The 12,311-nt window shown below is 56.5% G+C and overlaps 7 protein-coding genes across 7 annotated transcripts; 2 read left to right on the top strand and 5 right to left on the bottom strand.

Moving 5' to 3' along the window:
- Positions 1 to 6: 6 nt before the first annotated feature.
- CHGG_04498 (uncharacterized protein) lies at positions 7 to 2,109 on the bottom strand (the record flags this gene model as incomplete). Its single annotated transcript, XM_001223711.1, has 1 exon — positions 7 to 2,109. One exon carries the CDS (start codon positions 2,107 to 2,109, stop codon positions 7 to 9), a length of 2,103 nt encoding a protein of 700 aa, XP_001223712.1.
- A 675-nt stretch (positions 2,110 to 2,784) lies between these two features.
- CHGG_04499 (uncharacterized protein) lies at positions 2,785 to 3,907 on the bottom strand (the record flags this gene model as incomplete). The annotated part of the gene is made up of 4 exons (XM_001223712.1): positions 2,785 to 3,144; positions 3,286 to 3,321; positions 3,400 to 3,496; positions 3,582 to 3,907. 4 exons carry the CDS (start codon positions 3,905 to 3,907, stop codon positions 2,785 to 2,787), a joined length of 819 nt encoding a protein of 272 aa, XP_001223713.1.
- A 722-nt stretch (positions 3,908 to 4,629) lies between these two features.
- CHGG_04500 (uncharacterized protein) lies at positions 4,630 to 5,173 on the bottom strand (the record flags this gene model as incomplete). The annotated part of the gene is made up of 3 exons (XM_001223713.1): positions 4,630 to 4,779; positions 4,901 to 5,048; positions 5,127 to 5,173. The coding sequence occupies 3 exons, from the start codon at positions 5,171 to 5,173 to the stop codon at positions 4,630 to 4,632; spliced, it is 345 nt and encodes a 114-aa protein (XP_001223714.1).
- Positions 5,174 to 5,438: 265 nt separating this feature from the next.
- CHGG_04501 (uncharacterized protein) lies at positions 5,439 to 6,308 on the top strand (the record flags this gene model as incomplete). The annotated part of the gene is made up of 5 exons (XM_001223714.1): positions 5,439 to 5,502; positions 5,577 to 5,611; positions 5,681 to 5,772; positions 5,833 to 6,141; positions 6,200 to 6,308. 5 exons carry the CDS (start codon positions 5,439 to 5,441, stop codon positions 6,306 to 6,308), a joined length of 609 nt encoding a protein of 202 aa, XP_001223715.1.
- Positions 6,309 to 6,543: 235 nt separating this feature from the next.
- CHGG_04502 (uncharacterized protein) lies at positions 6,544 to 8,571 on the bottom strand (the record flags this gene model as incomplete). Its single annotated transcript, XM_001223715.1, has 1 exon — positions 6,544 to 8,571. One exon carries the CDS (start codon positions 8,569 to 8,571, stop codon positions 6,544 to 6,546), a length of 2,028 nt encoding a protein of 675 aa, XP_001223716.1.
- An 819-nt stretch (positions 8,572 to 9,390) lies between these two features.
- CHGG_04503 (uncharacterized protein) lies at positions 9,391 to 10,460 on the top strand (the record flags this gene model as incomplete). The annotated part of the gene is made up of 4 exons (XM_001223716.1): positions 9,391 to 9,547; positions 9,614 to 9,709; positions 9,772 to 9,828; positions 10,309 to 10,460. 4 exons carry the CDS (start codon positions 9,391 to 9,393, stop codon positions 10,458 to 10,460), a joined length of 462 nt encoding a protein of 153 aa, XP_001223717.1.
- Positions 10,461 to 10,922: 462 nt separating this feature from the next.
- CHGG_04504 (uncharacterized protein) lies at positions 10,923 to 12,101 on the bottom strand (the record flags this gene model as incomplete). Its single annotated transcript, XM_001223717.1, has 3 exons — positions 10,923 to 11,588; positions 11,656 to 11,957; positions 12,038 to 12,101. The coding sequence occupies 3 exons, from the start codon at positions 12,099 to 12,101 to the stop codon at positions 10,923 to 10,925; spliced, it is 1,032 nt and encodes a 343-aa protein (XP_001223718.1).
- Positions 12,102 to 12,311: the final 210 nt, after the last annotated feature.

Consider the following 12,311-nt stretch of genomic DNA (forward strand, 5'->3'; position numbering starts at 1 on the left):
AGTCGATCAGCGTGTGCCACTTCCCGTCCACGCGGAAACGCTCGCTCGCGAGCAGGATGCAGCAGCTATGCGCATGCTCGGCCGCGATGCCGTACTGCAGCCCGCGCTTGCGCAGTGCTTCTCCAGCGCCATGACGAAGTCGCAAACCTCCTGGTAGAAGGGCACGTTGGCCATTGTCAGGCCGGCGTTACTGGACGTCGATGTGCCGCAATAGGTCACGCCCTTGACCTCGACGAAGCACGGCAGGCCCTTCTCGACCAGGTCGGCGTACCCTTCGGCCTCGTCCTCGATGTTGAAGCCCTTGACCAGCGTCAGGCGGAAGACGGTGCGCTGGCGGAAGCGGCGCTCGCGCAGAATGTCGAGGCAACGCTGGAAACGCTCCCAGAAGTCGCGGTGGAGCGGGCGGTCGATGCGTCGCAGTGACTCTCGGTTGGAAGCATCGATGCTGACGTACAGCTGCGTGACGTGTTGCAATGCCGCGAGTTGGTCTGGGTGCTGCGCATTGCAGACCAGGAACGACGAGATGCGCTCCGCGTGCAGCATGGCCAGGAACTCGTTGATGTGTGGGTAGAAGATGGGCTCGCCGACCAGCGACAGCGCGCAGTGCCGTACGCGCATGGCCTCGGCGAACCGCTCCGCCCGCACCCCCGGCACGCCGCGCATCATCTTGATCTTTTTGTAGTGGTTCTCCTTGACGCCGTCGAAAATGAGTTGGGGCGGGTCCACCACCCAGCGCCAGGTGGTGCCGACCGGGTTGGTACCGTGGCGCCAGCAAAAGACGCATTTGTTGGAGCAAGAGAGAGATGGGGTCGATTCCATGCATTGGTGCGAGTTGATTCCGTAAAAGGAGTATTTGTAGCAGGACCCACGGCCACGGAGGGCGGATTTGGTCCAGCGGCAGATCTTAACCCCTGAGTGGGAACCGACAATTGAGTATCCCTGTTTCGTTAGGGCCGCATATGTGGGTGAGCTCTTAGGTACCATCTCTTTGACGGTGGTGGCGGGTGTCTTCTTGGTTACTGGTTTTCCTTCCGTTGTGAAATCAATAGCCAGCGGTGCCGCCGGTTTCTTGCCGGGACCATCCGTCCCCGATAGCTCCATGATCCGGCCAATGTCTTCGACATCCTCGAGGCTGCCAGAGCCCCGCCCCTTTGTGGCCTTTGACATGGAGACCTCTTCAATCACTACTTCTCCGTCATCTTCCGCCTCTTCTTCGTCGTCACTCTCCAGGGGATCTCCAGAGCCTGGAACGCCTTCTCCCAAAGCTCCGGTCAGTTCTAGTTGCTTGAGGACATCCGTCAACCCAGTCCGCCACTCCATCAGCCTCTCCTTTCCGTCCCTTTTCCAGTCACCCATACCCAAAGGATATGCTCGCTTCCGCGCACTTAGCTTGGCCATCCACCTGTCGACCTCCTTGGCCTGGAAACAATACCCCTCCTCTTCGGTTGGCCACCCTTCCCTGTCCCCAAAGCCAAACACCGAGTACCCCAGAATCGGAGCGAGTGGGGAGGTATCGATACGGAAATCATGGTGTGTTTCTTGAAGGTGTTCAAGGAAAGTGTCGTTGATGCAGTCGATGTTGTAGCTGGGGATAACGAAGAGATAAAAGCAGTCGGTTTTCTCGCCCTCGGACTTTGGGGGTGTGATAAAGTACTCGTCGAAGTCAATTTCGGCCAGATCCAAAACTTGCGGTGGTAGGAATTTGCTGTCCAGTTTTCCTTCAGAAGAACAACCTAGGGTCTCTGCGAGCTCTTGGGTAAAGGCCTGTGCAATCTTTGGTGTGTTGGCTGTCAATGAGGAAAAGAATATGAGGACCTGGATTTTGCGCGCCTCGCCCTCGGTTTCTGTGGCCCCGCGCCCCTTCTTCTGAACATCGCCTTTTATCCTCTTCGGGCCTCGCTTTGCTCCTTTTTTATCATTTATTGTCCTTGAATATTCGGATCCCTCGGAGTCGTCCTCCTTTATCACAGGTTTAGGTTTCTCGTCGGCGTTGCGCTTCTCGTCCAGGGTGACTTTCTCGTAGGTTTTCGGTAGTACGCGAAGTTCTTGCTTTGGTTGGCTTGAGTGGAGGTATATCCGCAGCAGGCTCAGCACGAATAGGGTCGACATAATAATCGGAATCCGGTGTTCGTGCCATAAGTCGAGGACGTCTGTCGGGAAAGCTGTTAGTCTCGGCTCATTGGGTATGAACGGAAAGCCGGAGAGTTGGCATACAATGTGTGATTTCCGCCATGACGGAGGGGCTCACGCCCCGGCTATCGGGGAACATTGCTTCTTGGCTCTCTCCAGGGCGATGTGGAGGGAGCACACGAGCACACCTGAGAGTCCCCAATGGAGTTGACTTGTCGCAAAAAGTTTGGAGGGACCCCGAATTGTGCCCCGCATCAACGTTGGCTTAAGCTTATCGCGCCTTATCCTCATTGCGCCACTCGCTCCACCCTAACCATAACAGGGGCACGAGGGGTACGGTACACAGTACACTCCATTACAAGTACGGAAGGCCCGGGCAGGTCCCAAGTTTATTTGCTTCTAGTTTAGTTTAACATGAATGGGATCATGAAGTTCAATTGGCTTGGTAAAGGCGCGTTGTTATGCTGAATGGAGCCATGTAAAGTCTCCAGAAGAGCAACCCGCTTTAGTACAATACATAGTGTACATACACACATACATAGGTACCTAAATACAACCCTACTCTCCTGATAATTGCGTCTCCTGAGTTGAAATGTCATCGATATGATACCTAGATATAAGGCAGCCAGGAAGAAATCCGTTCACCCTTGCACTTTATATCCTCAAATCCGCCACATCCTCATCCTTATATGCTTCATCATCCCCGCTTTCGAAAGGCCCTCCACTGCGGTGTCTTAACGCACCCATCTCGCTCTCATCTCCAGAACCCAAGGCAACACTGCCGTCACCCTCGACTTCCTCCCCATCCTTGGGAGATCCCTCGTCCTTCCGCCCGATAATCACGTTCCCCGCCACTAACATAGCCGCACCAAGCCACCACAGCGGTGAGAGGCTTTCGGAGAAGATAATGAAACCGAAGACAGCTGTGATGACAAAGTTGGCCGATGTGTTCATGATAGAGACCTGGGTCGTCGAGTTGCCCCGGGCGAGGGCGGTTGTGAACAGCGTCCACATCTAGGGGCGTTGTTAGCTAACCGAAAGAGGGCATCCTTACAAGGGAGAATAGGGTTGGGCGGGCCACGATGAGACGAGACATGTAGTCAAATGCGGCAACTGCAAGCATTGAATGAGAGCAGCATGAAGGTGTCAACTTACTACACCGTTGAATACTAGATTCAACCCAAAAAATGACTAGTGGGTGATTCGCATGTTAGCTCTATGCCGAGCACACCGAAAACCATGAGATGCAAACACGAGTTGACAACTTACACCTCGCACGATGACCTCAATAGCACTCTCGATACTCTCAAGCCCCAGCATACGCGCGATGCCCAACGAGAAAGTAGTCGTCAGCTCCGTCGTCGTTCTGTAACCGCCACCCTAAATCAGCATCATTATCCACAAACAAACCACTCCCTAAGCACCATGACCCAGTCTCGCGCAAAACTCACAGCTTAGCAAAGACACCATTGAACGCCGCGCAGGCCCCACTCGCCAACGCATAAACAATCCATTGATTCCGCTGCGCCCAGCTCCGACTCTCCGGCAACGGCGCCTCGACGCCTGTACTGTGCCCGGCTGCCGCGCCGTCGTTATCACCGTCTAGGAACGGCCTTCCTTCGTCGGTGGCGGAAGAATTCATATCGTCGACAAGCCGTTTCTCATTCTTGGCCTTTGTGGTCGACGTGACTTTCTTCTTGAGATCTGGCGTTGTTGAAATAGGCGCGGAAACTGCGGGCGCTTCGGGATGGCGCTTGCGCGGGCGGAGGGTGGGCATTGTTTGAGATCGATCCGGTCCCGCGTCGGGTCGGTTGGCAATGTAATGGTGGGTCGGGATTCTGAGTAAGGCTGGGCTTTTTGCGGGGAGCACGAAGAATCCGCCTGTTTGGTACGGCTTCCCCGGATGCAGTGGAAGTGGATTGGTGGGACGGTGCCTCGTTGTCTGTGGTATGTGAAAGGCGAAATCGGCTTTCACCCATGTTTTTTAAGGGGCGCGTGCGGATTGCGACGTCTTCATTTGGTGTCAATCAGAAACAACCAAGTCTTGTTTCCAGAACGGGTAAAACGTGTTTATTACAGGGGTTGGTTGAATGAACCAGATGGAACTGTTTTCCATGTCAAAAGGGCCAGCATCGCAACTTGGATTGACCCGTGCCATTTAGTTTGTGTTATAAATCATGTATAAGCCCAAGGCCTTGTGCTAAGCCGTTCTAGTGCGATGACCTCTCCCTATCCGTGACGCCATGCCCTTAGATGCCGTTCTGATACCGTGCAGTGCTCCGATGCCAACGCCAGCCATAACCCATTCCCAGAAAAGACAACCCTTATGAGGTATCAATGTCGAATCAACCTGAAAGCACTGCGTGCATCACTGTCTGCTCCGTCCCGCTCTCAACTTCCCCATCCACTCCGGCTCCCGCCGAAGGATGCCGCCTAGCTGCTCTCCGTCTTCACGTGTACTCTCGATACTGGATTCCTTTTCCGACGCGGGGATTCATCCTACTTCTCCTCGGTCTTCTTGGAACTGCAACTGACAATCTTGACCTTGTCAGCCACAACGGTATGGCTGCCGTTGTCGAGTTTGAAGGTGACATTGCGAATGAGGAACGTCCAGACTTCGTCGCAGAATCGGTAAGTGTCGAGGGAACCCTGTGTAAAGGCGTCGCGGGTTAGCGCTGGATAATGAATGTGCGCATCAGGCTCGTCCAATTCGGCGGACGCCAACCTTGTCACACCTCGCCTCGTTTCCGGGCTCCGCAGGGGTACTCACCTTGAAGGTCAACCGTGACTTGACCTTTTCTTGCAACGTTTCGGCAATGACGCGATCGAATTGGGTGAGGACCTTCATGGCGAGCTGTGGATCGATGCGCTCGTCACCGATTAGCTCGTCCAAAGCATCCGTCAAGGCAACACCGAGGCTGTAAATGTAGGGGTTAACCAGAGGCGCCTCATGGAGATGCTCGCAATTTGCGCCAATGAAAAACGGGAAAATCTACCTTCCATGACGATACAAATCGTAGTAGTTATTCGTAGAGCTTGCCATCTTGTCTTTTGGTTTCGCCGTTTGTAAGCGTCAAGTGGTTGTAGAGGGGCAAGTTGATGGAGTTCCGGAGGAATGCAATGGGGCCAATTTAAGATCACGTGACGAAGCATGCACAGCAGCCTTGGCAGGCAGTTGGCGGCGCGGCAGTGCCGCCTCGATTCGGTTTACCAGGAGCTTCGTGGTTGGGACCTCGATCCAGGAAGAGCAACCTATCACTAATTACCAATTCTTCCGGATACGCCGACGACAACGCGAAACCAGCAAGATGGGATACTCATACACATATGGAGTCGGCGGGATAGGGTCCACCCTAGCGATTGTGGGAGCTTGTGAGTTGGAGCTACTCAATGCAGCTGCATCAATGGCTGCGTGCTTGCTCTTGCTGACCATGCATCTTGCGCAGATATGCTCTTCACCGGCAGTGGTGAAGCCTTCAACGTATGATCGCATCCGAACGAACCCCTCGATCCGACTCAATACGGCTGTACTCACACGACGAACCTCTAGGTCGGTGCGTTCCTCGAATCCGTCTCGCCGTACGCGTGGGCAGACCTGGGCATTGCGCTCTGCATCGGACTGTCGGTGGTTGGGGCAGCATGGTATGCGACTTAGCATTGGTTCCCTCTCCGGATTCCATAATAACCTCTGAATGCTCGCAGGGGTATCTTCATCACGGGCTCGTCTATCCTCGGCGGAGGTGTCAAGGCCCCGCGGATCCGCACCAAGAACCTGATCTCCATCATCTTCTGCGAGGTCGTCGCCATTTACGGCGTCATCATGGCCATCGTCTTCTCGGCCAAGATCAACCCGGTGGAGGGCGAGGCGGCGTGGTCAGCCGACACCTATTATACCGGATATGCGCTCTTCTGGGCGGGCATCACGGTTGGCATGTGCAACCTAATCTGCGGCGTTGCCGTGGGTATCAACGGGAGCGGCGCCGCGTTGGCGGATGCCGCCGACCCCACTCTGTATGTTTTTCAAGCTTTCCGCAGCAACTCCCGTTGCATTGATGCTAACAGTCGGCAGCTTCGTCAAGATGCTCGTGATCGAGATCTTCAGCTCTGTCCTGGGCTTGTTCGGCCTGATCGTCGGGCTACTCGTGTCCAACAAGGCGCCCGACTTTGGCAGCGCTTAAGGGTCTCCGCTCGATCACAAACTCACCCACGCATCCACGAACGAATCTCTCAAATTGAATTCAGACTGCAGCGGCAAGCGTGTCTGTATAGCTTCATTATCTCGGCGTTTTGGAAGAGGGGCAGGGGCGGTCAACGGGCATGGCCGGCATCATCTCAGTGTAGAAGTTTACTGTACAGAAGAGGTTCGTCAGGTCATATATTGTTTAGTTATCTTGTCAGAATTTTGTGGTTTGGTTATACGTTGGTTCGTAGGCTTCCCATTAGCAGTGCTTCCACCCTGGCTCCCTTACGCAGGGGCTCTGGCCCGCTGGGCATGCAGAGCAAGGCGTTGGCCCCCTTCAGACTGCCAACTCTTGAACTCCTTTGGCCTCCTGTACTCGTGGCGGACAGCACACCATCGCTCCCAACCGAGACAATTGCGCGGTGATACTCGGGTCGGGATTTGTCCAACGAAAAATCGTGAGACAGGATCACAGGTACTCGCGGTAGCCCCGCTGGCGCGATGCCCGACATCTGCCGCAGAGACGGGAGCACAAACAGGTGGAAGGTCACTAGCGCCGACGCCGGGTTGCCAGGCAGCGAGAAGATGACTCTGGACACCCTCTCGCCGGCGTTGTTTTTCACGGGCACGGTGGCAAACGTTGTCGGCTTCCCGGGCTTCATCGCAACCCGCCCGAAATGGATAGTCCCGCCCAGTGACCGCTCGATGGTGGGCTTGAGCAAGTCGAGCTCCCCCATGGAAACCCCGCCGGTGGTGATAACCAGGTCCACCTTGCGCAGCCCATCCCGTAAGACCTCCTCCAGGGACCCGGCCTGGTCACTCGCAATCCCCAGATCAACAACCTCATATCCCCACTCCCTCGCCGCCGCGATCAGCCCTGGCCGGTTCGTATCCCTCACCTCCCCCAACCGCAGCGCCCCCTCCCGATCATGCTCCACGATCTCATCCCCCGTCGACAGCACCCCGACAACCGGCCTCCTATACACCTGCACCTCCCTCACCCCCACCGACGCCAACAGGCCCACCTCACCCCCAACAGCAGAAACCTCATCCCCCTTCCCAAATATCCTCACCCCCTCCTCCACATCACTCCCCACCTCCCTCACATTCTGCCCCTCCCTCACCCCGGGCGCCAAAATCCGCACCTCCTTCTCCTCCCCGGCCTCCGTAGCCGACACCAGCACCGTATCCTCCACCATCACCACGGCCGTCGCGCCGCGCGGCAGCGGCGCCCCCGTGGTAATGCGCGCCACCTCGCCTACCTTGAGCACAGCGTCGCCGTCCTCCCCTTCGCTAGCCGCGGTGGCGTGCGACACGGCCACGACGGGATACACGCCCGACATGTCGCCCTCGCCGACCACGGCGTACCCGTCGACGATGCTCGCGCGGAAGGCCGGCACGGGCTCGGCCGCGTGCACGTCGGCCGCGAGCACGGAGCCGGTGAGGGAGGGGGTGACGCGGGCGGTGGTGGTTGTGGGTGGGGGGGTATGGGTGGCGATGAGGGTGAGTGCGTCTTCGACGGGGACCATGGGGTAGGGCGAGGCGCGGTGGCGGCGGGAAGGACCCAGGGTTGGGTCGTTGGATTGGGGGGAGTGGTCGAAGGTGGCGGTGTGTCGGGTGAGGGGGGGGTGGGAGTGGGTGTGGTTGTGCCTGTGGTTGTGACCGTGGTGGTGGTGGTCGTGATGGTGGTGGGTGGCGGTGGTGGAGCTCCCGCTGACGCCGGCTTCTTGCTCGAGCTTCTTCACGCCACCTGAGTGGAGGGCTCGCGAGTCGACGCCGGCGGCTTGGAGACAGGCGTGGGGGAGTGTTTTGAGTACTGCCTGGAGATTCTCCCTTGCTCCCTTGGGAGATCCGGGGAGGGTGATGATGACGGTCTGGTTCCTGACACCGGCGACGGGGCGTGACATCATGGCAAAGGGGGTGACTGCGAGTGAGGCTGCAAGCATGCCGTGGACGAGCCCTGGTGCTTGTTTGTGGAGGAGTACCGAGACGGCTTCGGGAGTGTGGTCGGCGACGGCAAAACCTGTTCCACCCGTCGTAATAACCAGGTTGGCGGGTTCCGCGGAGTCGGTCCAAAGGGTAATCTGCCGTTGGATCTGGGTGGCGACGTCGCTTACAATCTTTGTGTCGACGACATCCCACCGGCCTCCGCCATCCTGCTCAAAAACACCTCGGAGCGCGGCTTCGGCGGCATCAGTAGAGGGATCCTTCGCCGCTGTCGTTGATACGACAAGAATCGCTGCCTTGAGAGGGGCCGACATTGAATCGTATATATATTCTTTTTCCCGCGCTCAGTTTACGATTCTTAGAAACGTTGTTGCTCGAATTTCTCATGAGCGTGACAAAGAGACTTTGGGCGATACACTGGTGGTGGTGACTGTCTCGGGCGTGGGGCCGCGGGGAAGCTTTCATGTAAGCTATGTCGGTATATCCCGTACATGAATACACACACACCTCAGTTATAAGCCGGTACAGGAACGCCAAGGCCACAGAATCCTCAAGTCCGCAACATCCGTCCCTCCAACATTCATCACCCAGGTTTTGACACCTCGAATGCGCCTCGATGAGCCATTTTCTGCCGAAACAATCGCCGAGATTTTTATTGGATAAAGATCAATGAGCTTGTTCCATGTCCGGCTTGACGGCACACTTATGCACCGGCCCGCGCCCGGGAGCCGGCAGCCGGGAACCGGTGGGGGGAGCTTGGAGGTTCCCGGGTTGCAGCAGGCATTTCTAGTATGTAAAGGATCTCTCACCAAGGCGGTAGCTACAACGCCGGGGATTGTGACCAATTTTTAGAGGCCTTGCTTTCCCTGTGTTGCCTCGGCGCATGGCGTGCATGAGTGGTGCATCGGCTATCTGCCTTGAGGCCTACATGACAAGGCAGTGTTGGTGATGGTTGGTTTGGCCGCAGCGACGCCGGCCCGGGCCAGCGCATCCGCATCCAATGGTCTTTGCGATCGTTTATGTTGGTGGTTTTCTCTGATTTAACAGCCTTGGGCTCCCCCCTCTTGATTATTCTCATGATCCGTTTGCTCTGTACCAAACAACGCAATCATCCCCAACATCGAACGTCCAAGATGGCCCCCCTTCAGAACTTCATCGCGAACCGGCTCCCGGTGGCGGCCACGATCGCTTCCGGATCATTGGGGGACGAGTTTAGTAACTGGTTCGGTCAGTTCAGCGTATGGTTTGCCCAACAATGGGAGCAGTTTCTGGCATGGGCTTCGCAACCTCGTATGTGTTGTCCTCGATCGACAATCCGGAGTGATCCTACTGGATGGCTAACGGGATTCCGCACAGATGTTATGGCAGCCGTCTTAGCATGGCTCATTACATTCTGGGTTGTTTGTATCATCATCCTTGGGCTGGGGTTTGGGCCGGCCGGTGTTGTCGCCGGTATGTCACCTTGGGTACCGAAGATGCAAGTCGTTCGCTAACCTCACCTATTTTCCTCTCAGGCTCGCTTGCTGCGTCCTGGCAGTCCTACGTGTACGCGGGTTTCACGCCCGCAGGAGGTATATTTGCTACGCTGACTAGCATAGCAATGCTGGGGCTATTAATACCCGTCGTAGTCATTGTTGCCGCGGTTATCGCTACAGTAGTGACTGTCACGGTGTGGTTCTGTGGCGTGGGAAGATGATTAGACAACTCGGAGATGGTTCCGCTGGTAATTCTTACCGTTCCACTCACGCAGTACTTGGTTTTATAATCAAACCAGAAATTTGGGAATGAGACCTATATTTTTTAGGAGGATCCGATGATTTCGCCCTCAATCATGCTTTTACAATGGTTTATGGTCATTCAAGGCTGTTCCAATGCGCTGCTTGAGACACTCTCTTATCGATAAGCTTTCACTCATTTCCAAATCCACCAAACGCTCAAGTGGTCGTGCCAAACTTCATTCGACCGCGTGCGTCCCAGAACCCACCATGGTACGCCTCAAAGACCGTTACCTCCTAGCAAACATCATCTACACTGATGTCCCGCCCGGGCAGGCCAAGGGCTCGGTGCCAGATCTGCTCCTATACAACCAGCCGACAACCAACGAGCTGAGACCCCAGCTGCTACTCAAGGCCATCCGCAGCGAGGTGGCCTCACTGTTCGGCGATTGCGGCTCGGGCGCCGTAGATCGCAGCCTTCAGGGTAGGAGAAAAAAAGACTTAATTTACGTGGTATTCTCATTCAACACCGCTAACCACAATACACAGTGAAATACCTGTCCCCCGCAACATCCACCTTCATCCTGCGCGTCTCGCGCGCCCACTACCGCCTCGTATGGGCGGCCCTGTCCTTCATGAACCGCGTGCCCGTCCGTGATGGTCGGCCCTGCGTGTTCCGCGTCGTGCGCGTCAGTGGTACCATCCGCAAGGTCGAGGAGGAGGCCGTACGCCGCGCCAAGCTGCTCGTCCTCGCCGCCAAGGACGAAATGGCTGGCAAGAAGGGCTCGTCGGCCGACGCTCTCGGAGCTCTCCTGCGGAGCGACGGCGGTCAGTCTCGGAACGCTGCGGTGGTGGCGGATATGCAGGTCGACTCGGACACCGAGGCTGAGGGCCAGGGGTTGTCCGATGATGGGTGAATGGGCGGGCGGGACAGGTTGGTGGGATTACGTTTACTTTTTCTTGCGTGCTACCCGGATACCGCTATCAGATGTCGACGGCTGCGGCGGACTCGATAAGGAACCCAGGGCATCGCCGCCCGACAACTCGGCCGCCGCCTCGGCCTGCGCCTGCCGGCGCTTCTCCTGCTCCTCCTCTTCTTTCCGCTCCAGTTCGTCATAAAAGTCCTTCTCATCCACCCACCGCTCTTGGATATTCTGCACATCCATCATCGACGCCTCGTTCCGCATCGCCACCCGCCAAATGCTATCGTTGGTCCCCTCCGCGCCACCAAAGGCGTACCCACCGGCCCGGTCAATCACTCGCAGGAGGTGCATCATGCTCTTCTTATTCTCCACCGCCAACACCTCGAAACTGACCAGCCCGAACCGCTCGACGAGTTCGGCCACCGCCTGGTTTAGCCGCCCAAACTTCTCGCTCCGCAGCGCCGGCGCCTCGGCCTCTAGAGAGGGCATGAGGTATGACAGGTCCTGCACTTCGGTGTAGTAGTCTAGGCTGAATGGTAACGGATCGTACGCTGACACCTTGTCGATTTTGGTGAGCACGTTTATGTGTGGGAGGTCCATCTGCAGCATGGCGCGCAGTGAGAGGAGGAGGTTGGAGATGTATAGGGACGGCTGGGTCAGGCAGAACGAGTCGGATAGGTGGACTGCTACGAGCTGATTGGCGATTAGCAAAACTGGCGCTGAGCACATGGGGCCGGCAGCATAGTGGGACAGGACATACTCTGTATCCCAACTTTTGTAACCGATAAAATATGTTGCGTAGGGACGTGTGGTGAGTGTACAATTCGACCTGGCCGGGGCAGTCGAATAAGACATAGTCCTCGCCGAGCTCTTTCAACCCCTCCTCTAACCATTCCATGTTGTTCTCCAGCTCCTCCAACGCGTACAATATCCCGCCGTTGGGTCCGAGCTGGTCGTCTGACATGATCTCTTCGAGTGTGACGAGGCTGCGTATGTCGAGCGCGCAGGGGTAGTTGGTGTGGTCGTTCGCAGGGTCGAGGTTGACGACGGAACATTGCCGCCCTATGGCACCCATAAACTGATGCACTTTTCTTTATTAGCGAGTTTAACGTGTCGAAAGGGAACTCATGGGTCGGACTCACTGCCATCGCAATAGGTGCTCTTGCCCGATCCGGGGCTACCGATGACGAGCTGTCCAAACGGCATGTTGGTTTGTGATTTAATGTTTTGATTATCGTATCATGAATCGATTGTCTATGCGGCCGCAGGATATTTGAACACGGAATGTCGAAGTATCGGCCTTTGTTCGTTGTTGTCTGGGCCTGGAACCTTCGACGCCTTTAGAATGCATCAGCGCCGCTTGCCCCGCCAACTTCAACCGGACCCCACGACATCAAGCTCCAAGTGGGGCCCGAG

This window comes from Chaetomium globosum, genomic scaffold, assembly GCF_000143365.1.
Source record: "Chaetomium globosum CBS 148.51 scaffold_4 genomic scaffold, whole genome shotgun sequence".
Classification (NCBI taxonomy): Eukaryota; Fungi; Ascomycota; class Sordariomycetes; order Sordariales; family Chaetomiaceae; genus Chaetomium; species Chaetomium globosum.